This window comes from Coturnix japonica, chromosome 1 (genome assembly GCF_054131305.1).
Source record: "Coturnix japonica strain WE chromosome 1, WE-NBRP24, whole genome shotgun sequence".
Classification (NCBI taxonomy): Eukaryota; Metazoa; Chordata; class Aves; order Galliformes; family Phasianidae; genus Coturnix; species Coturnix japonica.
In genome coordinates this window covers 148,227,560-148,242,930 of record NC_140663.1, presented here as the reverse complement: position 1 = coordinate 148,242,930, position 15,371 = coordinate 148,227,560, and the positions used below count along the sequence as shown (strand labels likewise).

Genomic DNA, 15,371 nt, shown 5'->3' with positions numbered 1-15,371 from the left:
CATCTTAGGATTAGTGCTTTTCTGACAATGGTTTGACTTTACCAATGCAAACTCTACTGTGAATACTGGCTATGAATGCTCCTTCCGCAGATTCATGCTAAAGCAGCTGGGCCATTTGAATATATAAGTAAGTAGTTAAATACTGTGCACTAGAAACTGGTACAATTGAAGTCTCCAAGTCAGTCAGGCTAAAATGTCAGCTGCCACCTCCTAGGGGCAGGGAGAGTGTAAAAATCAATAAACTTTACTGACTTCTTTTCTGTAAAATAAGTGCTCTCTTTTCCCTCTCCCAATGAAGAATGGCTATTACAAGAGGAGATTAAGAAAACTGAATAGTGAAAGATAAATCACAGTCCCATTTCCAGCATCACTGCTCCTGCGAAACAATTTATTTCTCCGATTCCTTTCATATTCAAAAGTAGCAAAAGAATGGGCACCAAACAGTTAATTTCTAAAGACAATCAAAGAACTACAAACACTTTCCTTTAAACTCATCACCCCCCTTTTCCCAGGAACTACTTTGAAGACTATCATTTCTGCTATATGAGAAAAATTCTTTGTTAAACTGAGATTTTTACAAAGCAATTGTGCAAGTTTCTCATCACAAGCACCAGTGAAAGCACTTGGATATTTCATTTTACTGCCGTTTGGAAGATAATCTTATGTAACTTGCTTTAAACTTTTAGTTTGATAAATAATATTGGCTGGACAATCATATTTATTTTTTCCTTAAGCTGTTAAAAATTAATTTATCAAGAAGAAAGAAATAAGTAATGTCAACTGGAAACCTAAGTTTAAAATAGGAAATATTCTGGAAAAATCACCGCTTCTGTTTGATGCTGCACAGAGTATCGAGGGTCACTCAATTTTTTGTTAATAATTAATGGAATTTTATTTACAAAAATGTGAAATGAAAGTTAATAGAGATGCTTTCCATGAATACAAATTATACCAGAATATCTCCTGAGCATTTATCAGTAATGAGATATTATGTGTACTCCAACAATAAATCCCAGTGGAAAGTTTAAACGTTAGACATTGTCTTCTTAGGTTGAATGAATGACCCTGAGCTGATTTACTGAGTAAACTCAAACTACTCAAACTTATTTCACCTTTTTTTTTTTTTTTTTTTTTTTTTTTGGGGGGGGGGCGTGGGGTGGGGGAGGAGGAGGGCATAAATTTATTCACTTTCATATACCACTTCTACACAAGTTTACACAAAAATTAAATCCAGTGCAATATTCAGCTCACATTGCCCCTATACGATAGGAAAATTCACAAAAGCAATGGATAAAATGATTGTTACGCAAACTACATGTTGAAATCTTCTGTCTTTTTACCCAAAAATGTAATGGGCTTGAAGCTGAACTTTAATTTCTTTGGTGCCCCAGATAAGAGAATATTAAAAGCACTTACAATGCCACTTAATTAAAAAAATATTTAGGCTAAGAACCACCAAACTTTTTGTCCTGAGGAGAAGGAACAGATGTAGATACTACAGAAAAGCAACCAAGTTTCAACAGAGGGAAACAATCAAAAGCCAACTAATTTATGAGCTTTTCTAGTTCCTGTCAGCGTAATTCATACAAAGGTATATGATTATAGTGTATGATTACCTCTAACATCTGAAATTTAGGGCAACAAGGCTGCAATCCTTTTTGAATACAAAGCACCTTGAAGTGGATTTCTCCACTGGCTTGCTCATCTTTTTCCAAGAAAGCCATCAGATTATAAAATTTTACTTCACTCCATTCAACTTGATATAAGGGGAATCCACATTAAAATTAATAAAATCCACACTAAAAAAATTAAGGCTGAAATCTGCAACATACACCAAAAGTATAAGGCAGTGGAGTGTGCTATTTACTAACATAAATACTGTCAGCTTATAAAGAGCTTTTCCATTTCTCATATTTTCGTATTGTTCTCTCCAACTCGTTCAGTTTAGCTTTGACAAAACCAGACACTGGAAGATTAATTTTAGTCAAATTTCTTTTCCCATAAAAATGCAGCTAGTATTCCTGCTAAAAGTGCTCTTGATGAAATAAGTTTTCTTATCACTTGCAGAAATGTATTACTTACTGCAAACATTTAAATAACTATTTCGCTATACCAATCCAGGCTGAGGGAATAAAAATTTGCAAGCTAAAAATAAGAAATAGCTCCTATTAAAAAAAAACAAAAAAAACAAAAAAAAACCGGGGCGGGGGGGAGGCTAAGTTAAAAGCAGTAAAGTGCTAAGTATAAGAGAAAATACCCTGTAAGCACTCAATGTACTGGCATTGTGGAAGCAGGGATCAAGAAAACCTGGTTGGATTACATGGTGAAAGACCGGAGCTGGTAGTTGTTAAAGTACATTTTACAGCAATTCCTGAAAAAATCCAGATCCCAAGTAGTTGTTAAAGCACATTTTAAAGAAATTTCTGAAAAAATCCAGGTCCTAAGTGACATACAGTTTGGATGGGAGATCTCAACACGTGGTGTCTCTAAAATGGATTTGATGGATGGACCATTTGGTGGGTAAGGAATTGGATGGATAGTCATATTCAAAGAGTTGATGTCAATGGCTTGATGTCCATGTGGAGACCAGTGATGAGTGGTCTTCCGCAAGGGTCAGTATGGGGACTGTCACTTTGTTGCTGGCCTGGAGAGGGTGCTTGAGCATACCTTCAGCAAATTTACAGATGACACCAAGCTGAGTAGCACAGTTGGCATGCTGAAGGGAAGGGATGCCATTCGGAGGGATCACAGCAGGCATAAGAGATATGCCCATGTAAAAAACATGCCGTTCAACTGTTCAACGAGGCCAAGTGCAAAGTCCTGCACCTGGGCTGGGGCATTCCCCAGCACAAATACAGGCTACATGACAGGTGGATTGAGAACAGCCCTGCAGAGAAGGACCTGGGGATACTGGTGGAAGAAAAACTCAACATGAGTCAGCACTGTGCACTTGTAGCCCAGAAAGGCAATCATATCCAAGGCTGCATCTAAAGCAATGATGTGTCCGGGTGGGTGAAGGAGGTGATTGTCTACTTCACTCTTTTGAGACCCCACCTGAATTACAGCATCCAGTCTGAAGCCACCAACATAAGAAGGATATGGACCTGTGAGAATGAGTCCAAAGGAGGGCCACAAAAAGATGATAATATGGCTAGAGCAACTCTCCTTGAGGAGAGGCTGAGAGAACTGGGGATGCTCAGCCTGGAGAAAAGAAGGTTCTAGGGAGACTTTATTGCAGCCTTCGAGAAATGACTGCAAGAAATTTGGAAAGGGACTTTTTACAAGAACGTGCAGTGATAGGAAAAGAGGTAACGGTTTGAAACTAAAAAAGCGTAGATTTAGATTAGACATTAAAAAAATTCTTCACTACAGTGGTGGTGAGGCTCTGGAGAAGTTTGGATGTCTCATCCTGGAGACCAGCTCTGATGGTGCTTTGAACAACAGCTTGGTCTAGTGAAAGGTGTCCTTCACTGCCCACGGTAAGAGGGCTGTAACTAGATGACCTTTAACGTACCTTCCAACTCAAAACATTCTGTAATTCTGTGTATGAACAAGTTCTCCCAACACCCAGTGTCCCCCTCTCAGACCACTGATCTTTACAATATGTATGTTTACAGTTTGGACATTGTATTACTTTAAGGTATTCCTGATGTGCTTCTCACTTAACTTGCTTATATGCAAGCTAAAATATAATTTTTAAATGCATATCTTGGTTATTTGCAGTTATTAGAAAAAGTAATAGTTACAAGTATGATGTATTTCGTGTTACCATAGATTTCCCACAAAAATCAGTTGGAGATACTTCTGCAATCTTTCTGGTTGCTTTCTTGGTTACTTCCACATGCACATTTTTACCAGTCCTATAACAAACAAAATTCTCATTTTGGCCACAGTGTGTTTTATAGTTTATTGTTGCAGGTAAAAAATGCCATTTTTATTAGGCTAAGTTTGCAGTTACCGACTGAAGAAGGAGAAAAATGTTTTATCTACTGCAGTAAATGTACTGTTGAATGTTCTAATAGGTAAGTGAGAAAGATGGGCTGAGAATAAGGAATAAGCAAGGCATAGTAGGGAACAAGAAGAATCTCTTGGTATCTCTTAAAAGGCTTCAGAAATAACCATCAGTTAAGAAGAAAATGATCCAAAAAGAGAGATCAGACCCCAAGCTAAGAAGTTAGGTTGTAGCTAGTTGTATCCTCGACAAAAGACATGGCCATTAGAGTTTATTTTTTAACTTTTAATAATGAAAACCAAGCTTGTTCTTTCAAACTTCTCTATTTTAAAATTGTCTGTCATTGGAATGGGGAAAAGGAAGAAAAAAAATCTGCTTCAGCATATTTTGTTTTCAGTTCCATAGAAGGAATCTATTCTAAATAATAAAATATTCAGTCTTAAACTGCAAGATTTATATATTTTTGACAAAGCTGAAACAAAGCTACGATTTTCTAATAGGAGATCTACATATCAAGTTTTCAATACAACGATCTCAGGGCAACTGCTATTAGGTAGATAAACAGAGACTGGGTAAGCTCAGTGGAAAGTAATTGGCTGTATCCTGTTTTCAGTCAGTGACTGGCAAACAGAAAGAACAGACTTAAAGCATGAGGGTAAGCTTGGAGACTGATTAGTCAGGAAGCTATTGCTAAAGGCAGCAAGAGTAGGAGCTATCCCATGAGCTCTCTTACAGCAGTTTTCCTTGCCCTGCGAGACACAACTGGAAATCCCTTAATGCACTCTGCCCTTCATTTATTTTTGCTACTGGACATTTGAGAGCATTTAAGAACGCTGTTTTTTTGAGTAGTTGCCTGATGATGGATCACACAGAATTAAAATGATTTTATATTTCTTAGGGAAAGGGGAAGACTACCATCTACAGTACAATTATAAAACTAGAGATGATCTGATAGCATACTGCTTTTTATTCTCTGCTGAGTAGCCAGAACTGAGCTTACAACCAGTCAGGCATAATTCTTTATTATATATATGATTTGCTCTTTAAGCTGAAATTATGAACTTAACATTTCAAAATTCAGATATTCAGCTGAGTCAGCTTTCTTGTAATTCCTATAAATAATCTTGCTGCTTTTAACTATTTTAATACAATCTAAAGACTGCCATGATTACATACAATGGAAATATTATATTTTTATACCAGTCAGCAGTGATGAACTTCAAATCCTGCTTATCAGTAAATATATAACATAATGCTACAGTACTGATTAATTCAATTTTTATTCAGATATTCTAATAAAACATTGGCACACTAAAAATTATCGTAGTAGCTATCTGTGAAATATAAATTACACGAAAACTCCTTAGTAAAGAGAGGAGTGTCAAGATACTAGAATCTGAAAGCAAGAGAAGGTGTGTTATCCAAACTTAATGCAAATGTTCATAAACAAGCATGTAAAATAATCAACTCATTCATTTTTTTTCTTCATTCCTTGCTCAGAACAGAATGTACTAACTTGAAGAGAAACTATTCAAACTATTGTTTTATCTTCAGTATTCATTGTGCCAATTTATATTAACTTCATTACGGATACAAAATTAAAACATGAAGAAACCTCTTCTTCAGATCACTAAAATTAGAAGCCTAAATTCACTGACTATTTAACAATTTATAAAAGCTAATTCTTGTCTAAGATGGGTATGTCCCTCTCTCTATGCAATATAAGAAGCATAAGCTCTCTAATTGGGTATCTATATTAATGAGGTATGAAATTCTTCAAGAAGTTACATACCTGCATCAATTGTAGAAGATCAGTTAAAAATGGACACCTGATACATGCAAGTAATTAATTAGCATTCTAAAGCACTTTATGTGTTTAGTGCTTTGTTTGTATAATTTCCACTTGCAGTTTTGGAAGTTTGGTCCATCTGTAAATTAGATCCTGAAGGTCTTAATATTCTAACAGTGAAAACTAGAAAAAAAAAACAAAAAAAAGCAAAAAAAAACCAAAAAGAAAACAACCAACCAAACAGAAAACAGAAAAACAAACCAAACCATCCACAGCTACCCAAAAGTACACAGGAACTGCTCTGGTTTGGAGGAAATCCTTAAGCACTGTTTCTTTTGATATAGTTCTCATTTCATACTTCCAAATTTAACAGTCCTCTCCAAGCTCCTCCATCAGCCTAATTTGGCATTGTGTTCATATGGGTTATCAGCAGGTTTGGAATCGTTACAATGACTCACCCAATTTTTCAGCTAATGATGGTAGAGTGAAAGGAGAGGTGTCATGAACTTTACTTTCTCATGGAAAAGATGGAAGAAAAAATACTTATATTTTAGAAAATAGGAAGAAAAAGTGTATTATCTATCCCTTCTCTGGTAACAAGAGTAATGCACGCTCAAATAAGAATAGGACCTCGGATAAACTTCTCCACACAAAGTTCCTACGGGAAGATAAAGCAATTTTGGCAAGGAAATGAAGTAAAGTATTTGGAGAATAAATTACTTTTCATTACTTCTGAAACTAAGAAAATTGGGGAAAAAAAAACAACAAAGAAAATCCATCCAGTCACCAAATGTAATTATAAATACAGTAAGAAAAGGTACACATTTCAAAATGATTATGAAAACCTTTACTCAGCTACGTTTAACTCCAGCTCATCCAGATTCCATTATTCCCTTAGGGCACGAATTTAAACCATATTCTCCATATCCCTGGAAAATTCTCTCTGTTCATTAGCTCCTCTGCTTACAGAGTTTTGCTATAAATAACAAACATTACTGAGCCTAGTGATTCAAATATTCATATTGAATGAGGAAAGCCGATTATGATTCCTGCCACAGAAAACATTCAGTCTTTAATCCAGTGACTGAAGTAAAATGCATATGGGGATCTGGAAGCTCCAACCATGAAAATACCAGCCTATTAATTTGTGTCCCACTAGGCAGGCATTTTCCAACAAATAGTTTACCCATGGTTTTATTAAGCTCTTTTATCCAAGATGTTTATACCAAAGCAGATGCGATTTAATTCCATTCCATAACACAAATACCTATGATACTAATACAAACTTTACCATTTCCCACTGATATTTTTTTGGTGAAGTGTAGAAATTAATCTCAAATTTAACTAAAACAGTCACTTCATCGAGCAAAATGTGTGGCATATCCTGTTTTTAGATTATACGATATGTTTTCCTCTTTCTGTTTATGAAAAGCAATTATAACAAAATACAGTGCTTCTAGCCAGTATCTGCTCTCAAACGGCAAAGAAGAACCCAAGTGACAAAGTGACTGGGGATGTGAAAATATAGGAAATATATAACCTTTAGAATTATTTAACTCAGATTTAAGAAACTGAAAAGACTTTGACTTAGTGGAAGGTGTCCCTGTCCCTGCAGGGTGGTTGGAACTCAACTCTTTTGTTTGGAACTAGATGGTCTTTAATGGCTCTAAGATTCTATGATCAATTCTGTGTCAAGAACAAGAGTCCAACTACAATGTCCACTGAAAATGAATACATTCCTTATTAGCCTGATTTTCTTCAAAATCCAAATATTCTTCCCTGAATATGCTTAAATGACAGGTTTTCATTTTGGATTTGTAAGCTACATGACCATAGGAAAAGGAATGGGCAAGGTTTATGGGTCATGTGTTACTGGAACATAGGAGACTGTATGTATGGTGCAAACTGAAAACAGAAAGGCAGAAGTAGTGAAAATACCAGATTGCAAGAGTAATGTATTCACAAAGGTGTTGCCCATAGATGAGATGCATCAATGAATTGCGCAATTTTATTATTTTTTTTTTGACAGCTGCAATATATAGTACTTTTTCTATGCCAGAAACAGCTTAAGGTAGATAATGATGAATTGTCATGAAAAAATACGAGTAATTTCCTAAGCTGTTTTAATAGGATCTATAATCTAATCAAAGTCAAACTGTCCTGCACTACTCAGGATTATTCTGGCTATCATCTTTCCTTCTGACATTCATGCAAAAGCTGTATTTGTGCCCTGCATTTGCTTTCTTTGCCACTCACGATCTCTAAGTAGGAGCCACCAAGACGCTCGAGCCTTCCCATTATTTTGCTGGGAGGTTGATGTGAATTTTGCCTTAGGCATGTATGATGAAAATATGCAAGACCTATCTATTTTTGAGATGAAACAAAGACAATACCACATTTATCAAGCAACTTACAGGCACAGTCACCAGTTCTGGTCCATCTTAAATGCAAATTTCTCTTTGGAGTATTTCAAAACTTAAAAGTAAAGCTTCCATGTGTTCCTAATCCAACAAAAAATAAGAAAGCACAGGATACTCTTGTTTTTCCTGCATCTTTTAATGCCTTTTATTTGTACTTTTTCTGAATGTTGACTTACAACGACAAACATCAGGAAGAAATACAACTCCTGTATTTCTTTCACACTGCACATTTTTGATCTGTAGCAGCAACCACTTAGAAAATGAAACTAAATAATCCCAAAAGAGGGAAAAAAAACACTAAGGGAACACATTCACTCACATGGCAATGAAAGATGAATTAGGTGTGCTTAAAGAATTTGATATGTAATGTTTTGTGCTTTCTCTGCAACTTTTGAAACACTGAATGAACACTGTTGCATTTACTAGACATTGCTCGAGTCATAAAAGACTCAAGTCAGGATCAATACACCGTATCATTCGAAGATTTTGTCCCTAGTGTACCATTAACCAGACAAAACTCAATTCTAAAATCTTGCTATTGAAATTTCACAACCCGACATAGTGAAAGAAAGTAAAAGCAATCCTTTTAAAATGATATAGGTAAGAATATAATGAGAACTGTGACTGTTGTTCAGACTATGCATATATTATTTTTTCTGTTTGGATCAAAGCACTTGAAGACAGTTTCAGGACCTTAGATACCACTTATTCTTAATGCTCAGAAAATAATAAACAGAAGGGAAAACACCTGGTAAATTTATACCTAAAGCTTTGTTTAACAAATACGGAAGAGATTTGAAAAGCACTCTGGGAAGTGACAGAACCTCTTTACTGTACAGATCAGCTCAGTAATCGCCTTCAAATGGAAAGTTCTGCTTGACTAAACAATGGAAAGACAAATATGGGTAAATTGTTGGCAATTTACAGTTCCCTTTGCAGATTTAAGACTGTCCACTGATGCATATTCAGAGAACTGCTTTGAATATATAACCTGCCTGTAGTACCTTTTGGAAATCTGATTACCCAGCCAGATGACTATGAAGCTGACATTTACTATATGTGCAATTATGGGATATAGAGTGTCACTGCTTTCAAATGTCACTTCTTTGCTACAGTTCTCATCTTGCAGAAATGTCCTTGTATCTCCTAAAAGAAGCATTCTTACTGAACTAGTACCAAAGAACACTGGCAAGATACTTATGAAAGCAGTTAGTTCTTATGAGTGTCTAATTTGAACTCTTCAGAAGATCTCGCTTTAGTAACGAACTCATCAAACCTCTGCAGACTAAGTCCTATTATAAGGTCCAAGGTGGCAAGTAGAATTTTTGCTCTTAGAAATCTTTTGCTCTCTTTCTTGTGTATACCATGTTTGCTATAACTCTTCACGGCAAGACAGAGAGATAAAGATATACAGGACAATTTATTCACAGTATTTTTTTCTAAGATTGCAATTTCTCTTTCCCTTTTCTAAATACGGGTGGTGCCAAGAGATTGACAGTTCGGGTCTGGCGTATACAGACAGTATGTTAACAGTTTTTTTTCTTTCTATGCCAATTTTTCCAGAGTACTAACATGCACTTACTACTGATTTGAAGTACACTTTTCCCTTCTCAGTAGAACCTGTGTCCATTTTACAGCACTTGTTTTTTCTGTTTTTCTAAATGTTATTTCCTCTTTCTCATTATGTCAATCTTAAGTTAAAAAACAATAACAACAAAACATACATTTTTTCACCCAAAAACCTTCTCACCTTTCATCCCTTCTGACACACTTTCTCTACTCCAACATTTAGGAGATCCCTAGATAAAGATCCTAAAAACTTTTCAACAAAATTAATCATACTCTGTATTTTCGAATGTTAGTTCTACAGGGCCATCTCTGAGACAGCCTGCATGCGTGTGCAACTATGCCTATGCTGAATTAGTTCTAAAATAAACAAATAAAAATGAGTAAATTAACTTTCTTCATCTGGGTATTTTTTCAAACATACGCTAAGTTTGCTCCTATGGCTCCAGTTTCTTTGAACAGTGCTGCCTGCTCCAGAAAAAAAAATAATAAAAAAAATTATTAATAATTAACATTATTTATGGCTTATGGGGAATTATTTCTGTTAGGATAAGCAGCAGTTTTACTTGACTTCTGAAATCAATACTGAAGTGAAGATTTGGTCTTAAAATGGAAGCAGTTGAGAACTTTCTTTTTTTTATCAGAAATCCTAGAGAATATATTCATTTTTATAACAGTGTCTACAGATATTGCAAGCTTGCTGAGGAAACTAGTCTGTGGAGTAAAAATTCACAAATCCTTCCAAAAAATTTGTCTACCTTCTCTCATATGTGAGTTAAAAACATCTATGTAAATGTTTAGCTCATGAATGGAATGAGAAACAGGCTAACTTCAATAATTTCTTAAAAACAGTGTATACCATGAGGGAATTATTGCGTTCAAGAATGCATCTTCAGGGCTACAAGTTAAGAAACATGTACTGGGAAAAATCTTCACAGGCTTCAGTGTTACTCCAATTCTAGGTACTTCCTAATGTTCCCTGCATGCAATTTCCGGAGACACAGCAACATACACTTCTTTTTTGGTTTTAAAGGAAAAACTGTGATCCAATGTAAATCAGCACATGCTGTCATATATAGCAATGCTCAAATAAAATAGTGACCTCCAGATGGTTGCACTATTGATTTTGAGAATTAAGATGAGCTTTCGCTCATTGCCATCTATGACTGTCAAAAACAAAGTAGCACAGACATTAGGATGAACCTCAGAAGACAATTATGTTCTGAATAAGAGATGAAAGAAACACAGGGGGAAAAAAAACAAAAAGGTTTTCTTCTGCTTAACTGGGGTCAGAATGACACTGGTTGGCAAGAATTTTATTTAACATAAGTATTTATTTAAGTATTTAAAAACGAAAATTATTCTGTTGTTTACAGGTTTGCTGAAAAAAAAGCTACAGTAATGTATACTATCCTTTACAGCGGGGGTTTGACTTTATTATGGAAAGAAGACCTTCTTGTTACCTTTGAAAACACAGTCCATGACCCAGCTGATTGCAAATGAAAGAATTCTTTCAACCTCTGAAGTCACAAAAATCAACCTGAATTTTCACTTCCATTTTACTATAGCTTGTTTTTACCCTCAGCATTTTGAATCTAACCTCCTTGTAAAGAAAAATCACTTTCCACTGCATTTGAGATATATATACGTGCAATCAAAGCTGTAGGTAGAATTTGTATTCATGCATTTCAAATAACATTACCTTGGCTAATATTACTGCAAATAAATGTGTAGCCATAGCAGCAGAGAACTTGGTGCAGGCTGCAAAGCCTGACTGAAAACTTAGTTAATAATGCAGTTTTCTGTGCTGCAGTGGGCACTTTGCTACCTTGGATATGCTTGTTCGCGTATTTGAACATAACTAGCTTGGAATAAATGTGCAAGATGCTAATGTATGTTGATCGTTGTTTTAAATAACTGATAGATTCAGATCAACATGAGGTATTAGCTGCTTGAAAAGATATTATAATGTGCAAAATCCGGATCACTGAGTGCTTTATTCTGCTCTGAAAATATAAAGCTTCTCCATTTGATAGCACTGAACCAAAGGTACAAAAACACTAGAACTACACTAACAGACAAGGAGTATGCTGTATGCTACTTTGACAAGGAATTATAACAAAAGCATATACTGCAATAGTTCCACAGTTTATGGTTATTTTAATTTAAACCTAACTATAACCTTATCAGGCAGTTTTGAGTATAAACCTAATTCAGCTGTTAATAAAATAAATACAAAACAGCATTAATAGAAACATAGGAAATAAATATACTAATCATACCAACATCAACAAAAACCTATTGAAAAGGTTTGTATTCCTGGTAATTCTGATTACAGAAATAAGAGCAGAGTTAAATGACAAAAAAATCCACACATCTTGTTAGGAAAAACAACAACAACAAAAGATGAACTGTTCAGTAAAAGAAAAATACAGTAGAACTGAAAATAAAAGAACATAGTCAAGAGGCCACCCTAGGAAGCAGCATGAGAACTAATACTCAGAAATACCAAGTGACGACCACCAGTGTTTTCATGGGAGATCAGCATATCACAAGGAGGAGAAGGACCAATCAATGGCGAGAATTCTACTACATTTACTACTTGTTTTCATTATTATTTTTTTTTAGAAATCTATTTAATGAAAAGAGCAAATGTCTCCTCTCAGTTCTAGAGCTATTTAGTGCTGGCCTGCTCCTCTGTCTTTCACTCTTTTTTAAAAAAACAAGACTTGGCTTAGCCTCACCATTAGGAGGTAGTTTGGTATCTTGTATTGTACTAAGGATAACGATGGCTGTGATGAAATAAATTACCTTCCTACTGCCATTTATATTACAGCTATGGAGAGTGGACATTCTCTCTATATTCTTCTCCCTTACCATTCTCTGTGAAATATGAAGTCACTGCTTTTTTCATCTACTGTGCTAAGGTACAATTTTATTTCACTTTTTTTTTTTTTTTTTTAGTGAAAAATCTTTAATCATAAAGACTAAACAGCTTTTGTTTGATTTTATTTTGTTTTTAAACACAAAACATTAGTTAGAACTTGATGGCATCTGCCCTGTAGAGATTGCTGCACTCTGAATCATTCACTGTGTTGATATTTCAACACTTGGCTTGTAATTCTTTTTGACTGCAGTATGAATCAAAGAAGTACACTCTAGGTATGAATTTGCAATGTGTATTAATAAAGCATGTCCATCATAAGTGCATCTGTTAGTCTCATCAGAAGAAGCAAACAAGAAAAGTGCTTTATCGCATTCCATATATTTTAAGGTAGTAGCTTTTTTGGCACGCTGATACAAAATTTAACATTCATTTGAAATTTCAAGTTGTGAAAAACAGCCAATCAATTAAAGGTCAAACAAATCTTTCTGTCTAATGATATATTCCAGTTTTTCTGAAGTAAGCTGAAATCAGACTTTTTACTATACAGCATATATACAATAAGCTACAGAAAATAAATCATAATGTCTAGTATGCATAGAAACAAAAAGTTATTGCGTATTTATCCTTATTAGCAGAAAAGTGAAAGAAAAAAAATAACAATGAGCACCAGGCTGAAAAAAACAAACCTGGCATCATAAAATGTTCAACTCCTTGGTAACAGAAAATTAAAGAAGCTTTGGAATTCTTGGTTTGAGTGATGACACTAACTTCAGTGAGGTTACTAAAAACAAGCTTTGCTACTGAGGGTCTGGTATACATTTCAGATAATATTCAACCTACATAATTTCTAATTTCCTAATAACAAAATACATGATCAGACAGAACACTTTCAAATTACCTACATAGGCTTTCAACAGCTGAAGAAAGAAAGAAAGAAAAAAGATAAATTTATAAGACAAACTTAAAGCAATTAATGGCCATATATTTTAACAGAAATTATATTAAGTTCAGTGCTTTGTTTGTCTGAAGACAGGAAGACAGAATTTCTAGATATTGTGACAAGTTCAAACAAATCAACAACGTAAGACTGAACTCCTTAAAAGAAAGATTAGGAATGTATTATCTTGCTCCGAAAAAAATAAGACAGTCTCAAGAAAAGCTGCATTCATTCTAGAATGTCTTAGACTCACATCATCTCAAGATGCTCTATTGAAAATACGGCTAAATTAAAAGCAACAAAACCCCAAGAGTTTACTTTTACTTTTCTAGGATAAATCTCTGATCTTTCATCAAACTTGAGTACCAGATTATATCCATCAGTTATACGAAGTGGTTTCCCACGCTCTGCAGAATGTAAAGTTCTGGGTTCTTTGTTTATTTTTTAGTCTGACACAAAAGACTTAGTCCTTGTTTTTGTCCAAATGCATTTATAGTTTGAAACCGGAAACTATACTGCCTGTAGTCAGATAAATAGAATGGGCTGAAAATAAACAACAATCAACATAACTGTTCCTTTAAGTGGTACCTTACGGGGTAGAATTCAGATGTGCTCTGTAGTCATTATTTTAATATCAGTATGTTATGTGCCAGACAAGCACCTGCCAAATATTCTTCCTTGGGCCAATTCCTAGAAGTGAATTAAATTATCTTTCACCTGTCTTTCTGGCTCTGGATTATTTGACTTTCAGTTTAATAATGACAAATTCCATATGGTCTTTTTGTCCACTGCAGACATTTCAGAAATAAAAACATAAGAAAAACGAGGTATAATTAATATCCTTAGTGTGATTGCATCTGCTTTTTAAATTATGAAGTGTATTTAAATATCAAAAGATAATGCATTCTGCTTACAAAATGAAGACTTCTGTTTTTCTTTAAGGTTAATGAATGTTTTTTCTTTAATAGTATTGCTATGTAAATAAACCTTTTTTTCTGAGACCACTAGGCTAGGAACCACTGGCAACAGTCAATCTGGATTCCTGAGTCTTAGATAAAACACAGCTAACGAAATAATGTTCTGCAGATTATCTAGGAAAGCTAAAAAACATCCATGCCCTCACTGCAACTTTATGCAGAGGAGTATTTCTACTGACTGAGTATGATTTCTGGGAGTTTACGCATAAGTCCCGCGCTCTACTTTCGGAGAAATACTATTCCATGAAATAACTGATTAATTTCCTTTTACTTCACGGATACAACACCATTTTTGAAATATTTTAGTGAATGACAGCTTAAACTATTCTAGCTAAAGTACTAAGAAAACCAAGACAAAAAGAAGGAATGCAAAAGTTATATAGTGTCATAAATATTTAACATTTTAAATGTTCTACAATCTCTGCTTTCTAACAAAGATCATAATAGATTTAAAAATCTGGCATTATTGTTCCTAAGGTTTATAAAATCACTGCATTGAAAAATATAATCAAATTTTAAATGAATATAAGAAACTTTAAAATGGCAGAAGAGCTTTGCAACATAAGTAGTGTTTCATGGTGTAATAATCATGTAAACCTTAACAAGTTACCAATACTGTTTTAGTATTCCCCTAGTGAAGAAAATAGAAAATATCACAGCAGTCTTTTGAAAACACAGATCAACTACATAAGCTAAGTTAAAAAGAGCATGCAATTCATGAACATGGTTCATTACCATGGTTACAGGCTTTCAGCACAGGCCTCTGTGTAGCTGGACTGAGATTTTGTGGTATGTCTGCAAAAGCAAGAAAACAAAAGAAAATAAACACCTCTTTGAAAGTTA

At 34.7% G+C, this 15,371-nt stretch overlaps 1 protein-coding gene across 5 annotated transcripts in view; it reads right to left on the bottom strand.

The window, feature by feature from the left end:
• DIAPH3 (diaphanous related formin 3) overlaps positions 1-15,371 on the bottom strand; it is a 210,583-nt gene that overhangs the window by 39,811 nt on the left and 155,401 nt on the right. For all 5 annotated transcript variants that reach the window (XM_085554115.1, XM_085554117.1, XM_085554124.1 and 2 more), the window contains one exon: positions 15,264-15,323. In XM_085554115.1, the coding sequence (XP_085410241.1) occupies positions 15,264-15,323 (60 nt within the window). The remainder of the gene's footprint in view (positions 1-15,263; positions 15,324-15,371) is intronic.